This window comes from Python bivittatus, unplaced genomic scaffold, assembly GCF_059951505.1.
Source record: "Python bivittatus isolate LINGU-HERP-01145 unplaced genomic scaffold, Pbiv_v1 ctg000330_np1212, whole genome shotgun sequence".
NCBI classification, from domain to species: domain Eukaryota; kingdom Metazoa; phylum Chordata; class Lepidosauria; order Squamata; family Pythonidae; genus Python; species Python bivittatus.
This window is the reverse complement of record NW_028277058.1, coordinates 33,121,508-33,145,667: the sequence shown is the minus strand read 5'-3', so window position 1 is coordinate 33,145,667 and position 24,160 is coordinate 33,121,508. Positions and strand designations below refer to the sequence as shown.

Here is a 24,160-nt window from a genome sequence, read left to right as displayed (position 1 = left end):
CAAGAATTGCTGTTTCCCATTAAGCAGGGAATGCATCTTGACAATCATGGGTTTGGAAGCTGCTTTTAATGCTGTTCTGATCTTATACGTTACTTTTTTAATACTAATTCCTCAGGCTACTTGTGGCTCTTGGAGACTGCTTCAGAAGCCCACCACAGGAGATGTCCCTGGAACCTCATCCATCAGCTCAGTTGTGAAAGTGGAAAGATTGATCGCTCTGGGAACAGTCTCTAGAGTGATAATGCGTGCTTCCCAACAGCCAAATGTGTCTACCAAATGGCAGTGTGAACCTAGCCGTCTGAAGCAAGATTGCTGGGAAAACCAGGAAAGTCATGTGGTTTCCTCTTTCTTTTCAGCAATTCTGATTAAGGTCATTTGGTTCCCACTCTGCCAAATGGCAGCAGAAACCAGAAATATAAAGCAGATTGTTAGAATGAAAGGGAAAGTCCTGGGTCTTCTCTGTTCTTCCAGCATTTCTGTTTAGGACACAGGGATCTTGCATCTGGGTATGTGTGTTGAGGAGGGAATGGTGATGTGCGTCAAGGGGCTAGAAGTCCAGACAAAGAGATAACATTTGAAAGTGGCTCAGGTAGATGCTTCCCTAATTCACTGAACTATAAGGAGGAGGAGCAGGTACAGCACAATCCGACTTGCAAGATTCTCTTATTTTAGCCAATCTCAATGAAAGTAGTTTTAGCTTTCCTGTGGAGTTCATTTCGTGGTCTGGTCTACCTAGTGAGGCTGACATTGAGCTGTTATTAAGCAATCAGTACAACTATCCAGCAGATCTTGACTCAGGGGTAAACAGTGAGTTGGCCAAGTTTATGGATGATACAAAATGATTCAAGGTATAAACTCCCAAAATTATTGTGAAGAACCCCAGAAGTATCTCTGAAAATAGGATGAGTGGTCAACAGCATCATTTGCAGGTGTCCAGCTCTTTTCCTTTCCTCCCTCCTATACTGCTGCCTGAAGCTCCTTTCTTATTATGAATATTTTTCATGCAGGTTTTTCAGATGATGCAGATTTTGGGGGGGATGATGTTTTGGGGGAAGAGGAAGCAGCTACCTTAGCTCATAATCAGGCATTTGACTGTACTGTCAATTTAATACTTGGAGCCCAGATCTCAGTCAAAAGGCAATATTCCACTTCTACTCAAAAATTAGCCACTTTAAAATAATTTCTGTATCACAGTCTGAAGAAAGGATTCATTCACCTTTCTTTCCCTCTTGCATCTCCACACTTATTTTTTATAAAAAGAAAGATTATTTTTCTTTGAGACCTGTCCATGATTATAGGCTTCTAAACTCTGTGACTATTAGGGCCCATTACCCACTACCCATTGCTTCTTATTTCAGATCTGCTGGATCACCTCAGAAAGAATGCATTTTCATTAAATTGGAGGAACTTACAATTTCATTTGGATGAAAGAGGGACATGAATACTTAACAGCTTTGAGAGCTGATATGGCAAATTTGGATGTACAGTAATGCCGTGTAGTGTATTTACCTGCCCTGCCATGTTCAGATTAATGAATGAGATATTCTCTGATATTTTGGACAATTATGTAGTAATTTATCTGGGTGACATTCAGATTTTTTTTGGATCACCCTTCTCTATGTTTGATTGATGTAAGGAATGGGATACAGCACCTACATGAAAACAAACAGTATGCCAAGTTGGAAAAATGTGCTTTTTATCTTTCTCAGACTATTTATCTCTATAAACAATGTGCAGATGGATCCTATAAAGGTTTGTTCCATACTTACATGCAGGCACCTATGTTAAAGATCTCCAAAACGTTCTGGCCGTTGCCAGTTCTTATAGAAGCATCATCCCTGATTTGGCAGTACACACGTTTTAACTAAGGATGTCAATTTAAATGTCCACGCCAGAGCAAAACACCTTTCAGGACTTGAGTCTCTTTTCATCCAAGCCACTATTTAGACATCCAGATCCCCATTTGTTGTGCAAACTGATACCATGAACTCTGCTTTGGAAGCTATTCTCCTCCAGGCTTCAGTGGAAAGGGAGAAGGCCCTCTTACCTCACCTTACTTTCTCCCAGCTGATGGGAATTATTGTATCTTCATCAAAGAGTTGCTGATAATTAAAGCAGCATCCCAACAATGAGATGAGGGGATTTCAATAGAAGAGAATATGTGTAGCTCAGGGTTGAACTGTGGAGTCCCTGGAGTTCTCTGAGCTTGGCTGTTTTCTTGCAAACGTTTCATTACCCAGCTAGGTAACATCTTCAGTGCTAGAATGGAATGAGGTTTGCTCTCAGTTTATATACAGTGGCATGCCCTGCCAGTGTTGGTGGGGGTGTGGGTTTCATTTTGTTTTATTTTTTCCCTCTGGTAGTTCCTTGATAAGGGTATTGTTTACTGCTGATTGTATGTCTGGTGATAATCTTGGGGTTAATCTCTGCTTATCTAGGTGATGATTGCTGGTGAGGAGATGTTCTGGTCTTTTGTTTTCCTTTTTATTGTCTCTTTTGAATAGTGTGTAGATGTTGTTTATCTCTATGTGCCTGTTGATGGCTGCCTTGTCTGAATACCAAGCTTCCAGGAATTCCCTCGCATTTTTGGATTTAGCTTGGTCTAAGATGCTGACAGTTTCCCAGTTAAAACTATGGTTAAGTCTGTCCATGTGTTGTGAGATTAAGGAGTTTTCATCATGTCTTCTGACTGCTGGTTGGTGTTCATGGATGTGCTCTGCAAGCCTTCTGCCTGTCTGTCCTACATAGTGGTTGTTACAGTCCTTACACTGTATGTTGTAGATTACTCCTGTTTTTTCTTCTTGGGCTACTGGGTCTTTTGGGTTGCTTAAGATGTTTTGGAGGGCTTTGGTTTGTGTGCTACAGAGATGCCATGTGGTTGTAATAGTCTGTTGGTAGTTTCTGAGATGTTTCTGATCTATGGCAATGTTATCCTTTTCCTAGCTTGTGTTGGTTGTGTTGTAGTAGGTTGAGTGACCATTTATGGTCACTTATATGGTCCTCTTCCTCTCAGGGAAAATATATTGTAATGTTGCCATAATACTAAAATAGGAGGACATCAGGGAATGTTCAGGTTGCATCTTTTGTTCCGAGGGTTCTGGTGGCCAAGGGTGAGAGCAGATGTCCCTCATATTCAGCACCTTCTCCTCCCCTGTCAAGTTTCTTAGACAGGGAAGAGGAATACAAGGTGGAGTGGGTTTTTTTTATTATTCTAGATGTAAGAAGGGGAGGCATTAATATTTAATTCACTGGAATGTCTATCCCTGGGAAGTACTACATGCATCACAACTGGTCTAGCAATGCCATCTGAATCATCCATGCAAGCACCATCTCCATGAATTGTCTTCAGATTTGCTGGACAATGAACACCAGCATGAAGACTCCTTGCTTCCTGCCACCTCAGTCTCTCTAGTTGGTGTTGCTTGGCAATAGGGGGTGGGCATTCCAACAACTTAAATCTTCCATCTCAGACTTGTCTATTGCCCATGATGAGCTGCCAGACCTCTCTTGTGGAAGGTAGTGTGAAGGTAGGTTTGACTCAGAGAAGGAGAGGAGTGCCAAGCCATTACAGAAAATAGACTTGAGTCCTAGGAAAGTAAAGCATGAATAGAAATTCTAAACAACTCCACTTTGATTGGGTTTGGTATATGTTGAAGCAGAGAACAGCTCTGACAGTTTTTCAAGATTCTGTTGCAATACTTATTGTTGTAAGTATTGTTACTTCTGTTGCAATACTTTAACAACATTAAAGTACATTTCAGGACTCCTAATGACTTCTGTTTTCTAACCTTGCCTACCTTAAAGGACTGATAAATAAAGGACTGATATATAGGACTTATTCTATGGAACCTCTTAATTGCCAGTTCACTTTTGAAAGATGAACAAGAATACAGAGGCTCAGCCACTAAAACCCCTTCTTGTCATACCATATATTTCTTTGGAAGTTCTTTCACTGCAGTTTCATTGAATTCCATAGTACTTAATCCTAAGTAAACATGTTTAGGATTGTGCTGTTATGAAACCATTGAGTAAGTCTGGTTTTGTTTAATTTGACAGTCCAGGAACTCTGAGAGTAAGGGAATGCATGACCAAAAAAAGAAGCAAAAAACAGAAACACCCTTACTTTCCTTATTTACTTTGACAAAAAAAAAAGGTTTGGCCTAATGTGTCCTGAATGAAGTAATCAACGAAGAATTAATTTGGCAAACAGCAGGATCATCCTGGGGAACGGATTCATGGCTGGCTAGAAATTCTGTCTTCCACAAAGGAAAACAACAGAGTAGTAGAAACTACTGTGGAAAGCAAGTGGGGTTATATCATTATTGTGGTTGCCAAATGATTGTGGGGATATAACGGGAAATAGAAAGATGAATCAGAAGGTAGTGCTGGACAGGAGAAGCGAGTTTGAAAAGTGCCTGTTAGTGATATTTGCAGTTCTCTACTATTCCCCTGTACTGGGGGAGAGATGTTCAGCTTGAATGGATGAGGTGGGAGGCTGAGAAAGGAGAAGTTGGAAGAAGCTCTAAACACAGTTTGGAGAAACGTGTGGAATAAGGAGTACAGTTGTACGTAATAGGATACGTCACTTACCAGCTGAGGATAGAAGGGTGTCTGTGAGAGAGGAGAAGAGCAAACAGAGACTTCTTGAGAGCATTGTCCTGTGAAGTCCAGGTAACTTTTACTCACATGCTTTCCTTAGCCAGGAAATAATGTATATGTCCAATATGCAATGGGTATTATGTGACATGTAATCATTCTATGAGTTCTCTGAATGGGTCTAGTTGTGCAAATGTGAAAGTATATGTGCTTCTTTACAAATGTGACAGTAGCTCCAGTGCTTGGAGAGAGGGAGAGAGAGAATCTCTGCGTAGTTGTTGTATACGTAAGCATTTAGATTCTGGACATATATAAACTGCTTATCTAGGTTATAAAATAACTATACATCTGTTGGGACATGTCTGTAGGACAACAATCATAAAGTTTAACTCATTGCAGCCATTTATTTATTTCTTCCAAAGCAACTTATTGTTTATCAACATATACTCAATAATACATAAGTTGTAGAAGCCTGAATCTTATTGCTTCTTACGTTTACCAGAATTTATTTTATTTATTTAACTTTAATTTATTTAAATTTCCTCTCTTTTTCTTCATTTCATGTAAGGAAGTCCATTTCCCAAATCTAAAAATAAAAGCATTTATAATGAAAGGCAACTATCAATTAACATTCACTCCTAGGAAACTGTGCATAGGATTGCAGCCTAAGAAGCAATAAATATAGCAGGAAAACTAAAAGGCACCATTGTATTTTGTACTCACTGCAACTAAATTAAGTACATAAATTAATATGCAATCAGATGATGAGATACATCTATAATTATATTGTATCAAATACTATCAGTGAAACATTCTTTATGACTGAAATATATAAAGAGTTGTCTCAGTTTTGTTTGAAAGCCCAAAAACTACCATTTCTATCTGCAAACTGAGTACATGCAGCACAAGCTTAAACACATCCACAGACACCCACACACATTTATTTATTTATTTAGTTTATTATATCGCCAACTACTAAGAATGCTTGTGAATATGATAATGGTGTGCAACTGAGGCCAATTATTGCACTAGGGCCCAGGAGACCTGGGTTCAAATCTATCCTCAGCTATAGAACCATCTGTTACATTAATAAATGAAGTATTATGGCAACCCCTACCCCACCCAAGGCCACACTCAAATTTTTCTGAGAACCCTTGTGGCGTGGGAATTCAGTTTGTCCACCTTTGTGCTATGGCTATCAAATACCATATTCATTAAAAGCTGTAATGTACATATTTATAGAATCACCATGCAACATATCTGCAATATAGCAGAAGTCAAATTTGTAAGGATTGGTTCTTGTTCATGCTGAATTTTGTGCAGTTGTTCTAAATGGGAATATTTAATAAATATGCTGTAAGGAGTTTTAATGGTACAGGCGTTGTAAGAATGACTGATGCTTTCGCAGCAAAAGCAATTGTGGATGCTATTTTCAAACACTCATCTCCAAATTCTTGTAGAAAGATTATGGCCTTCCCAAAAAGAAAATGGGTAGTTTGGTGTTAAACATTCATAAAGGGAGTCCCTGGGTTAAGAATGCCCAGGTTACAGATGACCCATAGTTAGGAATGGAGCCTACTATAGCAAAATTCAAGTTAAATGCACAATGATTCAAGTTAAATACACAATGGTTCCAGTTAATTACACAATACTACTTATACAGTATTATACAATAATACTGTTACGGCTTACATACAAATTCGACTTAAGGACAGACCTTGGGAACGGAACGTGTTCTTAAACTGGGGACTACCTGTAGTTTGAATATCAACAATATCAGAATATACTGTACTTTGCTGAGTAAGTCAGAATCTGGTTAAAGATATGTAGCTCTTTTCCATGACACTATCACATTTTCCTGAGAATTTTTTTCCCTTCAATAAATACAATCAATGGCAATAAAAGCAGAGCTCACTTCACACATTTATATTAAATACAGGATGTTCTCATCAAGCTAGAGAAGGTAGTGGCCTCTCAGAGACAAAGTCATATTCGGCAATGGGACCTAATAACCTTGACTATCTGCAGCTGCAGAATCGTGCAGGAGGCTGACGCTGAGGGAGGGGCCCAGTGTATCTTCTTGATGCAGGATTTTAGTCAAATGCACACAGCATCATCTCCTTGTCAGATGTGTTTATCCTCCATACAGAAAATTAATACTTATTGCAAATGTAGTGTCTTGGGGAGCAAATGTTGAAAGCCAACAAGGAAAGGTGATTGGAGAAGAATGTGAAAAACTGACTGCACGTGACAGAGCCTAAAATTCAGGTTATCTGCAAGCATAATTCAAATACATGTTGGAAGATGAAGGCATATCAGGAATTGCTTTTTTATCACATGGGGTAAAGCAATAAACTAGTAGCTTGTGAGCAGAGAGATTAGAAAAACAGAGATAAGGGAAGCATAACTGCAGACTCCTTTAGGGAGTATTTTAGAGACCCCAGATCCATGCTAAAAGAGAGAGGCAACTGATGTCAATTATTTCTGACTGATTATTTCTGGCTGTATTATGAGGACAGAATAAGCATCCATGTATATCTAATAAAAGTGTTTATCCCATCTTTCCATCAGATAGATCTCAACAACTAACATTTAATTAAAACTAATGCACAGCTTTCCCCCTATTATTTCTCCTTCAATTTGATGAAGGAGAATTTGCATTTATAATTTATTTGAAGGAGACAAGAATGCTAATGCATGGTTGGACGTGTGGGAGTGCAGCACTCATCCAGTTATAATAAAGAGAGAGAGAGAGAGAGAGAGACTGAGACTCTTTTATTCTTCAGTCATCTTTCCATTGGTCTGTTACCTCCCTGGGTTCCCACATTTCCATTAAGTCCCAAAGCAAGATATCAAGGCTTGCTCAGAATGGGATATATGTGCAGCCAGGGAGCCTTCAGAGTGATGGTAAGATGCCTAAGAGAAGTCAGCACCAACAGTAGCACCTTCCTCTACTGCAGATAATACACTAAGCTCAAGAAGCTACCTAAAAATAAGGTAGAAGAGAAGCCTCCTTCACAGAGACAGAGAAAACCTATTTAAAATGACATGTTTAAAAGAAGAATGTAACAAAAAAATAATACATAGCAGGCAAACAAGCAAGATATCCATTTCACAGAATTAACCAACATTACTGCTGCCTGAAATGATTCTTTGAGAAACAAGCAGCTCATCCTAGAATGTATCTATTGCAGTTGAGTAATTCTTGTCATAGGTCCATTCATATTTCAATCAGACTGCAGGACTTTATCTGTTTTTGCTGATTGTGAATATCATGCTGGTTAAGGGACCTTCCAGAGCATTTGTACTTCTGGAGCAAGAAATTGCTAATTCAGTTGCTCATTGCAAAGGAGAAAATGCCCTCATTAAGGTGAGGGGAAGGCCTCTGGAAATGATGGTGCCCAGACTTCTGGGTGAGGCATGGTGAACTAAGCTTGTGAAAAAGTAGAGGCAACAACCACGGCAAAGACTGAAGAACTGGCAAGTAGACCAATTCTTCAGAATCTCTCTGGACAAGGAGAGGATAGGAGATTATCCAGATGTGCTCTTGATGGCTGCTCCTCAGGAGGAGACCACAGGACAGTGGTCTTCCATGGGTTTGAGCACCGGGAGACAAAGCGATCAGCCATCATACTCACAACCATGGCGGAGCCTTTTAAAGGACACTGGGTTCACTAACCTTATTTTCTAATCACTTTTGGAAATTGTCTATTTAACTATCTTATCTCTAAAGCTATCAGAGCCCTTCAAAATGACAAGTCTGAAAAGCCACCTGGTGAGTTTACCTTCCTTCTTGAACAAAAGAAAAATAAACCATAAGTTTAAGAATTTAAAGAATTGGAAATAAAGGGCAAAAAGCTAAATAAGACTTTGATCCAAGAAAGTTACAAACAAATTAAGGGTCCAGACAAATTTGGAATATTGAGACTTTAATAAATTTAATAAAATAAACAGCTTTTTGTGGGAACCAAATATTTTGTCTATCTGAAAGTCATAACAGAAATTTGAGACTTTGTGATTTCACAAATTGGACTCTAGAGGGGACTAAAGACTCCAGAAAGAAAAGGAAAAAGAAAATGAACCTTGCCTTTGGTTTTTGATTAGTAGGGAGATTTACAAAGTGACACAAAACGTTATAACATTTGAAATCCTCCAGGAGATTTTCAAAGAATGGGGCCAGAAATTAGTAACTACAATGTCAGCAATGATGTCTGCTTCTATGGATACTATGTCTAAAAGATGTTGATGAAGTGACAGAGGGGAAACAAATTTGGCCTGATGCAGAAATATTAGAACCAGAAACATTGGATAATAATAAAGAAGTGTGGATTATAAGACAGAGAAGGCAGCTAAAGTGGAAACACAAATGACAAGCCAAGAGAATGACCCAGATAAGGACTTTCTACTGGATATGTAAAAAAAGTTGGTTAAAGCTTTGAAAATCAAAGTGGAAATACAAATGATAAACCAACACAATGACCTGGATAATGAGTTTAATTAATTAATTAAAGACCACAACATTTGCACTCCCTTTGTCACCTTTGCTTTTTCTATTTCTGTTTTTATCTTGCTAGCTGGAAACAGAACATAATTTTAGGTCAGTGAAGAAGATAAACAACTCTATTACTGTCAATAGTTTAGATAAATATGAATTGGTTTGGTTCCAGGATAGTTTTTAAAAAGGTTGTAAAGGTATATCTGAAAAGCTTGTACAAATCAGGGACAACAGCTATTTTAGGATATTTGAAACATTGAAAATTAGCTCCATGCCATTCTTTGTATATTCTTTATATATTCAAGGTAAACACAGAGCATGTGTTTATGCTGTGTGATAGCAAGATCCATGGTAACTTGGAGAGAGTTAACCTTAGTTGACACCCTGCCACAGAAGACGAGGGAACCAATAGTTCCTGATGGGTCTCTTATGCCATCTCTAGATCTTCCACCATTATCCTGCCCACTGCAAGAGCCTAGGATCTGAGAAGAGAGCCCCTTGGCAGCCTGAAGGGCATCCTCTCACTCAGGCCCCATTCAAATACAGTGGTACCTCGAGTTACGAACGCCTCTGCTTATGAATTTTTCATGTTACGACCAGCTCCGGCCCCAAAAATTTACCTCGTGTTGCGAACCACCTCGAGTTACGAACCGGATCCGCGGCCATTTTCCCTCCTGTGACACGTGGTCCGCGGCCATTTTCCGCCCGACACGTGGTCCGCGGCCATTTTCCGCCCCTGACACGTGGTCCGCGGCCATTTTTCCGCCCCTGACTCTCCCTCCAAGCAATAGCCACCTCCCTGTCCTCCACGCCAGAACAGATTAACGGTAATTACATTGAGCCTTATGGGAAAATTTGCCTTGTGTTGTGACCAATTCGAGTTGCAACCAGAGTCACGGAACGGATTAAATTCGTAACTCGAGGTACCACTAAGCTGTGAAGTTCAGTTTACATGGGAATACCAACTACCATCTTTCCTTCCTGGCTCTCTAATTAATGTTTTCAATTTTTTGTATCATCAGGACTTGAAAAAAATGTCATACTGAAGGTAGAGAAATTTGTAACTACAATAAATCTAGTAGCTTTATTTGAAAGGGAATGGCAAGTCAAGTTTGTTTTAAAATTTCTTAGCCCTTCCATTTCAGATGCTGATGGTAAGTTCAGTAAGGAAGTTCCTTATATCACTATTTTTTGCCAACACAGCTTGGAATTTTGCTGGACAGCTCCATTTCAGTGGATTTACATGCTCTAACTGCTGGTCTCCTATGCCTCTCTTTGTGATGTCATAAATGGAGTCACACTCAACTATCTGAAGAAGACTAGATGGGAGAAAATAAGATATTCTGAGCAATAATAAATTTATTGTACCAACACCTGCTGTCTGAAAGACAAACACATTTTTTTAAAAAGTCTCCAATCTTAAATTATGAACAATAAAGAAGGAAAATAGTATATTAATCTAAACACAATTACCTAATCAGGTATGACAGTATATTAGAATCAGTAGATATTGAAAGTGTGTTGTTACAAAGAAATTGGGGAGAGAGATTGGTTTTACAAGATGCTGAAAATACAACATGTGGAATTTTTGTTTCAATTTTCACAATTTACATTTTATAGAACCTACAGTCAAGAAGATTGGATTTTTTCATATACAAGGGAGTTTATTTCTGCCTTTTATATCCTCTGTGAACAAAGATCCAAGATACTTAATCTCATAGGACTGAGTCAGTAAGGGATGGGAGCTGTTAGATTGCCTCTACTTTCATATATTTGACCTAGAAAATTTCAGGCTTTTGATAAAGCAGATTTGGGTCTGTCTCTACGGGGAGAAAATAACCAGGCATTTTCATTACCAATTTAATATAAATAGGGATAGCTGTTTATTTAGAAAGGAGAATTTTCAATTATTAATAATTTTCAGAGGAAGTCACTAAGGATATTACTAGTGAAATATAGTACAACAGTTACATTAAGAAAAAACTTCAGCAGCTTGTAGAGAACCAGTGAGCCTGTCTATATTTCATGTGCTAGAGATGCTCACAAATTTAATAAGAAAGTAACATGGAAGGAGAGGACAACATCTTTATACAAATGTAAATTTACAAATCAGTAAATATACAATCCTTTGCATATTTACTCAGAAGAATGAGCTCACACTATGTTCAGTGGGGCTTACTCTCTAGTAATTGTGATTTAGGATTGTTCTGTGTATTTTGTTGCTCTTTTGAACAAGCTGTTCCTTCTGTTTCTTTTCTCTACAATTAATGTATTAAGTTGAGTCTTTTCAGATTTTTCAAATATTGTATAAGAGGTGTGTAGAAGCCCAGGACCAGGTATAATCACCCAAAGTTAAAACCTAATATATGTTTTTGTGCTGATTCCACTTGCTTCTTTTGTGAATGCAATCCACAAAACACCATGCAAACGCAGAACAGCCCTTTTCTTTTTGAACCCAGTGCCCCTTAATTACTTCTTTCCTTTTTACTTATTGTGCTGTATTACTTATTGTAAATTTGAGGCATGAGTATATTCTAAAGGCTGGGGAGAAGAGGATGCAAGTGTTGATGGCAAAATGTCACAATAACAGAGAGGTATAACATCAATAATTTAAAAAATGTCAAACTTCCACCATGCACTTGTGGGATGGGGAAGCATGAAATAAATTATAATGTTCCATTAAGCATTAAATCATCTTAAACCACAACTGCACTTTCCAACCCCCTTCTCAGCTTCTACTGATTTTTGATACATAACTTACAATTCAACCTAGTGGGTTTAGGGGTGCATAAAATGGAGATATTAGGTTAAGGGAATCAACTGATATTTTTTTACTTTTAATATTCCCAAATTTGGTTTGACCACATCCATTTTCCCCTTCCTCACCTACATGAGGCCTCTGACACATTCCACAAGACCCTTAACCCAAAACAGGCTGTCCATTCTTCTGTATTTAAATAAAAGGTTTCATCTTTTAAAAGATGTGCTTAATTATGATATTACTGATGGTTACCTGATAGCTAGAAATGAATATCAGAGAACAGCGTGCTTTAAATTTGGAGATGTGCTCACTGTTATTCATATTGAGTCAATTCCCAATAATTCCTAAGAGTATACAGAAGAGAGCCGATGATGATTTCTAGGTAATAAGGTAATGAAAATCATTGGAAGGATAATCTAAAACTTACCATAAGCAACTGACACATGAATTCTACATGAAATACCTACTTTTTCATTTCTCATGTGAGAACTTAGCTAATAATGATACAAACCTTGTGAATGATTGCCAGTAATAACTGAGAGTACTGTTTTTTGTTTTTTGTTTTTTTTTAATCCTCTGCAATTTAGCACAACTGCTTACTGACTTTTAGAAGCCGTATTGTAGCAATCATCAGATAGCCATAGTAATGCAAAATGGGCCACAGCTCAACTCCTGGAATCTACATGAACACACCTAACCATCTAGCTGTTTTGGCATCAATACAGAAGTGGTTTGCCATTGTCTTCTTCTGGGGTGTTTTTCTAACTTCCCAGTGTAGCCTAAAGTCTGGGGATTTCTTCATAGTTCTTATTTAAGTATAACCAGGTCCAGCCCTGCTCACCTTTTTCAAAATGGCCAAGGTTGGCTGGGTGCTGCCACCTGCTGTGATCGGCTGTGCCATGCACCCAGCTCAATAGAAGTCAAATGTGAGATGCAGAATGATCAGTAGCCATTTTCACAAGCACAGTTGTGTTAATCCGTTGAGGAAAAAACAGCAAAAGATCATCTGGGATTTATTATTACAATATAGTTGAGTGCTTAAGGACATCCTGATTTTGAAGGGAACTGGCTTCTTCCCACAGTGAAAGACGCTATTTCATAATGCAAGCTCCATCTCTTACATACTTGTGTACATCATTGTGACATCAGTACAAAAAATCTATCCCAGACTGTGCTCCTCAGTTCTTTGTTGTGCTTGGTGACCTTGAAAGTGAGCAGTTTTTTTGGTGTAGAGGTAACTGCCAGCTCTAGCCTGAGAATGCTGGGTTTTGACTCACTTCTCTCAAATTCTAGTCCTTGACTCACTGCAGTGAATCAGTCAACCAGGATAGGATTAGAGATGGTTGGCACTTTGCCTTCCAATCTAATAATTGTGTCAACTGGGAAGAAATAGGGAAGAATCAACCTTCCTCTGCAATTGTATTAGTTCTTTATTAGGGCACAGATTGCTGTATTGGCTCCGAGGAAGTTAAGGAATGGGAAGAAACTACTAAGATCTGCAACAAAATGTAACAATATGGAAGGATTTCCAAGCACTTCATTTTTGTTCCCCCTCCTTCCATTTTCAGCTCTTTCTCCTAAAATATTCCTTATCCCACATCTAGTGAACTTTGGGCTGTTTCCAGTTTTGTCAGTTTGGAAATTTATCCTGCTCTCTCTATATAGGTCAGTGAGTCACTGAGAATGACAGTGAAATTCTCAAGGCTGGAGCGTAATATGCTTGCCCTTTTTAGTTAAGGGGAGGACATGGGGTACCTCTGAATGTCTTGTCTTTCACTCTACAACTATCTCTCCAGCAATCCACAGCTTCCTTAGCGTCCTCTGCTTCAGGGGAAGACTGGACTCCTAAGGGACTTTTAAAAATTGACCCAGCCAAAAAGGCTTCAGAGCGATGGAAAGATGTACAACAAAAAATAAAAAACACCAGCAGTAGCAACCTCTACTGTCTCCAATAATAAAATAAGCTCAAAAATTTCACCAAGAGAAATTCAAATTTCTCATGCACTCTGACAATGAGACTAAAACCTGTTTCCCGGGCGAAGAATCCTGGAAGGAAAATTTTAGCAGAGCGTTGATTTCAAGTCATTTCCTGTTTTAGGAAAAAGTTGGGGAAGTCTTTTTTTATATATTCTTCTGCAAATCTCAGGGGTTCCCCCAAGCCTGCTGATATCTCTTTCTTGGTCATAGATGGTGTTGCTTTAGCTATGTATGCTGTGGCATTCACTAAATTAGTTTTCGTTGGAAACAGCCCAAACAAATGAACTTGGAAAAATTTCTTCTCTTTCTTACACTAACATCAATAGTACTGTAGAGATAAAGAAAGTATACAGTTGTGGGATTTTTTTACTTTAGCCAATAGACACCTCAGGCTGACTGATTTACTATACAAATCTGTTTCAGTGAAAAAATAAACAACTTCCCCTCTGATGAACTGATATATTATTCTAGAAACATTCATATTATAACAATAAAATAGGACTTTTTACTTGATAGTTAGAATTTAAGCAGTTCCAAAATAATATGAAACGCGGCAGTATCTGCTCCAAAGTAAATGTTGAACATTCTTTCTTAAGTATATTTGTTGCAATAAAATTATTTATTTATATCATAAGCAAATATTTATTTAGCCAGCTTTTATTTTAAATGGAAAGTGTGCTTTTCCTATTTTTAACCAAATATTTTCATTAAAAAAGGATGTTGCCAACAACCTAGCAGTCTTCTGGAGTGGATGGCAATACCAAATCAAATAAAATGAATTAAATTGAATTTGAGCCTCATGCATCTTGTTTAGAGCCATATTTGTGAGGACTAACAGAACAAATGGGATTGCTATGTTACTAATATGTGAATCGTCTAATGACCTTGATCCAGTAAGATCAAATTTCACCAAACCTGGGCAAAATTATGGGGCTCGGAGAAATTACATCTGGCATCATGTAGTAGATTTTAGGGGAGTTTCATTCTTTCTCTCTTTAACGTATCAAGTAGAAATCATCTCTACAACTTGCTACTTTTCCAAAGGCAAAAAATATCCAGAAATAAAATTCCTCATCTGTTGACTATAACTGTATGGCCTAGCAAGGACTGTATATGGTGTTATTTCTGCTTCTTTGAATTAGCTTGCTTTCTTTTCTTTTCTTTTTTTAAAAAAAGGAAACTCAGAATTGGATTATATTTTCTTGACCTAGAAGATGAAAACCCTGACCAAGCCCATCCTTGGTGTTCTCCCACTTCTCCTCCTCTTCCACTCCCTGCCCAGCAGCCTTTGTAAGAAGGAGTTTCTAGATCAGATTCAGGAGTGGGACTACAGAGAAGGAGGTAAGTGGTACAAGTAAGGCAAGAAAGGAGCAACTGGGGAACATTAGATGAGTCACATTCTTGAGGGTGGGAACTTATCTGTCTTTGCCTGTTTAACTCTCTAAAGAACTCATGAGCACAGATGGCTCTGTATTAGTACAAATATGAATGTTTTTGTAAGGTACTGAATGACTCCACTGTGTTTATAATCTGAGTACAGGAAGCTGAACTACAAATAAATGCAAGATGAAAATGTTACCCATATACCTCTGGGATTATAACAATATAATACATAGTAACAATATAATATAACCTCTAAATTGAATCAGCTTTCCAAATCATATAATCAGGTCAGATAAAACAGATGAATCAAGTTGAATTTATCTGCCAATTTAACAGCCTTTTCTCCTGCACACAAAGGCTTTTCCCAGATCAAATCAGCTTTTCAGACTGGATCAACTTGATTCAACAATTCAATTCAGAGATCCATCATTCAAATGAGATTTGACCTGATTTGCACAACTCTAGAATGTAATATGAGGGGCACACACAGCCTTTCAAAACTTTCCACCAAACGTGGGTGGTCAATTTCTCCAAAGTTCTCCAGGGGAAATAAGAACTCCAACAATTTCTCAAGAGCATGTCTCACACTCACTGGACCACAATGAAAGAAATATTTCATTATACCTTCCCTTAGAAATGAAGGGAAGCTGACTGCAGAATCTGGAAAGACAATTGTACAGAGAATGGCAGGGTATTTAATCACTTTCTGGGTCCCTCATCAAATAAGTGCCAAAAAACTACATCAGCAATGAGTATTTCTCCAAAATGCTCCTTTGAAATAATCTGTAAATCAAGTTTTCTTTTATCAGACTGAAACAGATGGTGGGGGGGGGGGGATCCAAAGAATTTCTCTTCCCGGCGCTATTTTAATGCAATGTTGAAAGTTCTCATAGGATAATTACAATAACAGTTAAGCCACTGCCCCAGCATTATTTTTTGTTTTTGTTACTGTTTTTTCTGAAACAGTTGCCTTTCCTCAATAGATTTCCATTCCTCTTCTGGGATATCACATGGTCACTTTCTGGTGAGATGGGCGGTGTCTAAATTCAATCAATCAATCAATCAATCAATCAATATCCCCAGTATCTTGCAACTGAATGAGTGCAATTATTACTGGGATATATTTTCACTATTTAGTATTTTAGGCACAATCCACCACATTCATTTGAGTACAAGCCCCACTGAATAGTTTCTTCTGATTAAAATACTGTATAGGTTTGCAAGGTTAGAGGCTCAGGCATTCCCATCCATGCTTATGTAGCACTTTTGAAAGTATCGAATCAGGACTTTGGTTCTCTTCCATTTCTGTTCTTTGAAATATGTGGACTCCTCGTCTCCAGCAATGAAGTACAGACTATCTCATTGGGCCAGCTTTTTTCTGCCTCTTTTATGCAGACATTGAGATAGCAGTGCTGGAACATACTGGAGCACTAAAGATAAAAACCTAAGTGTTGGGGAGGGGCTAAAAAAACAAACAAACCTGTTTTTCTGTAGCCCCAGCTTCTGGTTACCTCACTTAACTTATCCTATCTCTATATGCAGTCATAGTTCCCACTTTTCCAAGAATCAGACTAACAACAACAGTAAGCATAAAGAAATTAGCACTGCATATCAAAATATAATCCAAGCATAATATTACACTGATTTTTAAACTGGAATTTAAACTTAGCAATGTTTAAGAGCATGCATATTAAGACAATATTTAAAAAATAGTGGTAGTGATATTTCAGAAGTAGTCAAAATTCATAATTGTAGTAAAAAATTAAATGCTAGTAGGTTTCTAAATGGTGGCAATAAAGCATCAATCGGGGGACTTGTTCTGTGTGGTTTGTGAGGGGTTTTGGTGGGGCTGTGAACATTTTCAATGAAATTAAAGCCTAATGCAGGTTTGACATATCTATTTCCCCTTACTTCCTTCCAAAACTTGGCAGGAACTCTTGCCCCCAGAAACCAGCAGGACAAACTGGGAAGTCTGAAGGAGTACAGAAGAGAGGCTGTGGTCAGTGCATGATTTGTGGTCTATCAGCCGCCCACATCTCTATAAAGTCTAGAAAATCTTTCTAAAAAGCTAATCTTATGAAACTGAAAGCAAACTCACACATAGACATGAAGACAATTACAGACAAGAGACACACCAGGTCAAGTTAAAGGCCTAGATCTCATCTGGCATTCTTCGCTCCCCCGTCCCTTCCCCGTATTGGCCATAAGCAATAGAATGTATTGCTTCTATGCAGACTGCACTATTTATGTCTGTTCTTTAATCCATAAAGGCAGCTGTGTATTGATAGCTGATAAGAAAACTATTTTGTTTCTGAGTATTGTTTTCCTGCACTGTCATGTCAATTCTGATACTGTAGCTGACAAGGTCAACGTTCAAGGGACCAAGAGCATCACACGCCTGTTGGAGAAGTGGGGGAACAGCATCTTTTGGCAAATAAAGTTCTCTTTGTTGAGTCACCCTGACACCCTGCTGCCAGAATTATCTAGGTAAGAATAAGAAGACGGCAGATTGTTCTGTAAAGTCTGCCCTTCTGTGGGGAAGATTGGACTAATGTAGCTGTGGGGATCCTGCGGCCCACTGGTTGCTGCTGAACTGCAGCTCTTGCCTTTTCTTGCCATTGGCTGTCAGAGGCTGTCAGTGGCTCCTCCATATATGAGAAGCTCGGATTTTTGTTTCTGTGCTAGGCCTCACTTTCCACTTGCCCAAGACACATTTCACTCATATGTACCTCCATGCGGACAAAATGAGTTACAGTCTTCAATATCATTTCTTTTGCTGGAACTACAATACTCCGTAGTTAGTGTGTGTATGTGCATATGTGTTTTCTTGCAATAAAAATAACAGATGTAATGCTATTATAGAAATGTGTGCTATGATATTTAGAATTACACTGACCTCTGTAAGATTTGCTTACAAGAGAATAGGCACAGGACTGAGGAAGCAAGACAGTTCTTTTGAACTCATCGCACTTACTTCCGGGTAAATGCAGGAAGGCTCAGGCTGCATCTCCTATAGATAAATCTAAGCTGGCTTGGATAGTGAGACTTCAGCTTAACAAGTGAATTAGACCTGTAAAGATCAGGGGGCGAGGGGGTCCATCCGCCAGAAGGCAAGACATTTTTGTTCATAATTCAAGAGTAGCTGCACAAAAATTCTGAGAAAAATAGAAACAGAGATAGTATGGTAGGGTAGGTAGGATGGGATGCAGGTTATATGAGGAGGAAAGAGGAGGATTGGTTCCTATTTACAGCAAATAAATTATTGAACTTAACTCTTTTTAAATAACAGAGATGGGATTTTTAATGTTGGAAAAGATGAGTGCTATTTGCTTATATTCTGAAACATTTATGGTGCCAGTTGTAAGCATGAAATGCTCCACTGTGTAAAAGATGCTCTTAAAGTGAATGCAAAGTGGTAACTAAGTGTACAGGAGTCTCTAAAGGATTTTAAATGTCATGCTAAATACATAATAAAATGCCTATTCTAATCCATTTTCCAAAGATTAGAAATGCATTCAGCACAAGTTTCTCCCTCTCCCTTTCTTTTTCTCTCACATGCCCTTGCACACAGACACTGACTATACCATTACCCAGGCTGGTTGAAATCAGTAGGTAGGCATTTATATAAACACGGATAGAATTGAACCGTAAAATATTTTTTTTATCAGACACTACTTCAGGCAATTGTGATCCTTAGGAAAATATCAACATATTTTTTTCTTTTTGCTTGTTCTTTAAAATAAACATCAGAAGAATGGCAGTTAAAATACTGTTAGTCTATATTATTCAAATAACCCTCTATCAGTTATTACCATTTTGAGAATTGTTTCAGATGACTAATACTAATCATATGAAGGAGAAGAATGTGCTTTTTCCATTTTATCATCATGAGCTTCTAACTCTAACGCTTTATACTAATATATGTATCTGCAGTTCATGACATAACTCTGCAGTGTTGAATTTTTTTGCATTGTTGGTAGTTTAGACATCTTTACTGCTGAATTTGGATTGTAGGCTACTCTGTAAAATGTCATGGACAGTGTAAAACATCAGGTGTCACGCTCATATACACAATATTATTTAGGGATTTCATCTTTTGTCAGTTAATGTGTCTTGTGCTTCAGTATCAAAAGATTTTGTAGACTAGTATATGGTTGTATATTAACCTGTAATATTTGAAATATTTGCCTATATCATGCTTCTAAAGTAAGTTTAATGCACAATGTTGCCCGCCTTTCAAAAGATTTTCTTGCTTTCTCAGTGTTAAAGATGTCTAAATCTGGTACAAATCAAAGGACCCAGCCAGTGTGAGCTTTGGTGGACCTCAGAGGAAGGAAGTATGGTTAACCTAACCAGCAAAAAGCTTGGAAGTTTTTCCTATCAAAAACCAACTAGTAATCCAGAGGTGTTGGATTTCATCTCCGTATCTAAAACGTCAAAGTGCTGTGCTGGCTGGGAATGGCAGAAATTACAGTCCACCATATCTGAAGAGTACCAAGTTGGGGAAGGCTGCCCTTACCACATTGATGCTTTATCATAAATTGTGACATACACTTGGCTGCAGTATGCCATTGCTTGTCAACAGATTGCTATGGTTTAAGTTGAATATGGTCTGTAGAGCACTTCATGACCTTTTTTTTTAATCTGCAGCCTCCGGCCTGCTTCAGAAGCCATTGAAAATCTCCTGAAACAAGTGAATTCAATAAAGACAAGACTGGCTGAGCTGAACGAGAAGCTCAGCATCATGAGCAGGACTCTGCTTCCTATCCGCTACAAGGCCGGGAGGAGTCAGAAGCTCAGTAACCTCCAGCTGCAAAGGCTAGCAGTGAAGAGGACACATGCACGGAGGCGAGCTCAGAGGGATTAGCTTATTTTTCATGAAGGAAGAAGACTAGCAATTCCTGAGATTCTTAGGAAACCACACAATAAAAGACTGGCTAAAAGGACATAGGTTTAATGCTGATTCACTGAAGATGCTTCTCCTCATGAGTGCTTTGTAACATGTGATTTCTTGTTATTTGAAAAATAATTCCTCCTTCCGCTTCAACTGTTGTTTTCAGCCCTATGCCTTCATATCTAGCTAAATTCAATCCTGTTAAGTCCCATGTCTACAGAACATAAACAGAAATCTCCAGTCTTCAGGGCTGGCCCATGTAGCCTGTGAAGTCTCAAGAAGTCTCCTTTCCCACTTTTTGAGTAAACACTTTTACTGTTGAGTTTTCAGTACACATAAGCTGTGCATACCAGCCCTGATCCAATTCAGATTCAGACTTTGGATGTGTCAGAGTTCAATTCATTACTTCAAGATTACTGATTTGATCTTGATTTGCTTTGAGATTCAAGTTAAAAAAATAATTCTAAAAGTCAGCATTCTTTAGAAAGAGAATAGAGAGTTGGTTGCTGTGAGAAGAAGGAGCAAAAAGAGGGCAGAGGAGTTTTGCAAAGGAACCAGACAGTTGTGAAGCTGATCTGCTGAGCCTTGGGGAGGAATGTTTGGCTGATTGTGTGGGACTGTGTAGTTTTCTGGCTGAAGAAGTATACTTTTGTATGTTGAACATATGTCTGAGGAGGGAGCTTATAGTTGCAGCTGATTCACTGATCAGATGATTAGCAAGTTCCTCAGCTAGCAGCTCATTCTTAGCTAACACTCTTTGGAAAGAGGACAGCTTTCAACCAGAACAAGAAGCAACAGAACAAACAAAAATTAGGGAGTTTTGCAAGGGAGAGGGAACAAACAAGTCAGTCTTAGTATCTGTTGAAATGATGTACCTTGACATAACAGTGAAGTTTATCTGCCAGGTTTAAGTATTTACCTGAGGAGCATGCTAATTACATCTTTTGTAAATGCAGGCATGTTTCTTGCTAGAAGAGAAGGTGTAAGTATGGGAAGCCAGCATTTCTTTTTTAAGATTCATCAGAAAAGGTGAAAATCACCCAGATATGGCACAGAGAGCTTTCCATGAAAGCCAGAAAAAAGAGGAACACAGAAGGAAAGAGGAGGGCCTGAAGAAAAAAGAAGGTACCACATTGGGAGTAGTGAGTACACAGACACATGGCAAGAAAGAGTGAATGAACTAGAAGGTGGCCCATGTTACTGGAGCAGACCAACTGAGTTGAGTCATCTAAATCTAAATTATAAATAAATAAGTCTGACAGCAAACAGACAATCTCAGAACTATTTATTCACAACTCCCTCCATTTAGAGAATTTTATTTTATTTGGGGGGGGGATGAGAATTAAAAGCAATTGAAAAAGCTGAGACAATCAAAACACTTGCAAAGTAAAGGGGTATACGTGTCAGAAAAATGAAGATATAAATAGGATTTGGGGGACGGTTGAGGATCACAAAAGCAACTCAACAGCCAAACAGAAACAACCAAAAAACCACAACAATCTCTTTCTTTCTCTCCAAACAAATCTGCCTGAATAAATTCTAGCTAGGAGGATATAAGGGTCAGAACAAATAAAAGCAAGTCCTGCCGCAAGTATGCTCTGGAAAAGCAGGTCCAGCTAATCATATCAATTTTAGAGAGTTGTCACAAAAGTCAATCCTCCCTCACCTACAGCTTTGCCCAGATATGGAAGTGGTTACAGCACTATAGTAGATTCAGCCAAAGCCAGGAGTGGACTAAAGTAGAAGTAAAAAAAGGCCATCTAACCAACGAAGTAATTTAATGCATAGAATTAAACTGGGCACCTTCAACACGCTTCAATGATTTTAAGATTTGTGTGAATGATTAAAACTTTATTGAATCAAGACACTCCACTGAAGATCTGCACAGACCCATTTCCCCAGCACTCATTCAGGAGGATGTGAACAACAGTGTCTCCACCTGCTGCTGCTTGGAGAATTTGTTTTACAGGTAACCCTCACTTAACAACCACAATTGGGACTGGAATTTAGGTCATTAAGCAATGCAATCATTAGGTGAATGGTCACATGATTGGACCCAATTTTATGACTTTTTGCAGCAGCTGTTAAGCAAATCACCGCGATTGTTGAGTTTGTGGTCGTTAAGTGAAACACATGGTTCTCCATTGATTTTGCTTGCCAGAAGCCGGCTGGGAAGATCGCAAATGGTGAACACATGACCCTGGGATGCTGCAATCATCATAAGTGTGAGCTGGCTGCCAAACCCCTGGATCATGATCACATGACTGCAGGGGCACTGCGACAGTTGCAACTTCGGGCACCGGTCATAAGTCACTTTTTTAGTGCTGTTGTAACTTTAAATGGTCACTAAATGAATGGTTGTTAAGCAAGGACTACCTGTATAGTCAATCATCAGAAGCTTAAAACATATTTAAAACTTTAAATGAACTCTGCTCATTCTATTTCTCTGGAGATACTTTCAGTGTGGCATTTAAATTTACTTGATTCAGAATTTAGATGTGAAAGAGACCATCTCATATGGAAACTCTTATTTTGCACAGTTGCTTTAATTGTTGCTTGGGACTATTCATGAGCTAGCCAAGGGCTGGTGAGCAGCTTCAAGTAATTCAGGCAATTTTCTCTTTTCTAGAGAAGATCACATTTCTTAAGAATTTTCCACCCCCAACCCTCTCCAAAGGGTTGAGTGATGCAATTAAACTTCCCTTCTGATGCTTGACCTGCAGCTACATCCGCTGCCTTCTCCATCACTCTTGATACCACTGCATAATCCACTCTGGCATAACTCTGAATATGTTTTATGTTCAAAGTAAGCAAACTTAAACTTCTATCAGCTGCCTTAGGAGGCTGGTGTCACTGACTTTATGTATGTATTGTACCTACTGTACTATTTTGAGTTAATTGAAAGAATACACTGATACACACACTAATACATACACATCTATAACAGAGCTGACAACATGAACAAAAAGGCCTGGAAAATTGTATCATAAATAATACAACTCCAAAAAATCTGCCCCCCAAATTGACCAAATTGCTTTAAAGTCTTCTCCTGTCCCTTTGTTGAAAAAAAAACCAACCAACCAACCAGGCTTTAGAAGAAAGTCTTGGAATCAGATTTCTGCTTTAAGGTCTAAGTATGAGTTTTGGTAAACTCAGCGGCATAATTATAGCTACTTCTTGATACTTTATCCATTACAAAATGACTCAAGTAATATGGAATAAGAACTGCAGGAAATCCAAGGTTCAGCCCTTGGCATCTCCAACTCCTATCCAGCCTGACACTCTGCAGAATCACAGCATAGGCCAGTTTTCCCCAACCTGGTGCCCTTCAACTACAGTTCCCATCACACCCAACAATACTGGTTGGAGGTAATAGGAATTATAATACAATATATTTAGAGGGTCAAGGTTAACTGATGTACATTGTATTAAGTTATCTGCCAGAGAAACAACTGTCTTGGACCAAAGTTCTGTTTATATTCTTAATAGGAAACTATGACAATAAATTCTGTTTACACTTATGGTCTGTCAAACAGTTGACTTCCATTCTGATGAGAGTACAGAAGGGAAGGGATGCTCAGATAGCATTTTAAACAATAGAAACTATTTTATCTACTTCATGCAATGGAAAGAAGTTATGGAACAAAACATGATGCTTTTGAGCTACATCACAGACCCGTTTTAAAATGCACATTAAATCTAATGTGCACCTACCCACGGATCACACGGAACAGTCACATATCATTAGATCAGAAGAAGCCACTGGCGTTAGAGGTCTGGCTACAACACCTGATTACATGACTGCAGCAAAATAAATTCGTTTCTACCCATCCCACGCTGTTGCGTGTTGCCATTTTCTAACACTAGCAGCTCTTGTTTCGCAAGCAACTTTTTTTTTTTTTTTAAATGCTCCTGCTGTACTTCGTTCCACCGAGCAGGAAACTTCTTCTACGACTCATGGGGAAAGCTTCGTCGCTTTTATTCCTGCCCTTCGAACTGCTGATAGCGGCACAGAAGTAAAGCTTTGCTTCTCCTTTTCCTCTCCCCAACAACA

General features: G+C 38.5%; 1 protein-coding gene across 2 annotated transcripts; it reads left to right on the top strand.

The window, feature by feature from the left end:
• The first annotated feature begins 4,229 nt into the window (after positions 1–4,229).
• Positions 4,230–24,135, top strand: LOC148215942 (uncharacterized). 2 transcript variants are annotated; one of them, XM_088141943.1, is made up of 4 exons: positions 4,230–4,671; positions 15,041–15,170; positions 17,570–17,699; positions 19,863–24,135. In XM_088141943.1, the coding sequence occupies exons 2-4, from the start codon at positions 15,044–15,046 to the stop codon at positions 20,077–20,079; spliced, it is 474 nt and encodes a 157-aa protein (XP_087998069.1). In that variant the 5' UTR covers positions 4,230–4,671; positions 15,041–15,043; the 3' UTR covers positions 20,080–24,135. The 2 variants fall into 2 exon arrangements, with proteins under 2 accessions (XP_087998069.1, XP_087998068.1); XM_088141942.1 differs by having other exon boundaries at positions 4,232–4,671; positions 15,006–15,170.
• The last annotated feature ends 25 nt before the right edge of the window (positions 24,136–24,160 follow it).

Coding starts and splice junctions, on each gene's coding strand:
- LOC148215942 (XM_088141943.1), top strand. CDS start 15,044: ATGAAAACCCTGACCAAGCCCATCCTTGGTGTTCTCCCACTTCTCCTC. Junction 15,171..17,569: donor GTGGGACTACAGAGAAGGAG/GTAAGTGGTACA, acceptor CTGATACTGTAG/CTGACAAGGTCAACGTTCAA. Junction 17,700..19,862: donor CTGCTGCCAGAATTATCTAG/GTAAGAATAAGA, acceptor TTTAATCTGCAG/CCTCCGGCCTGCTTCAGAAG.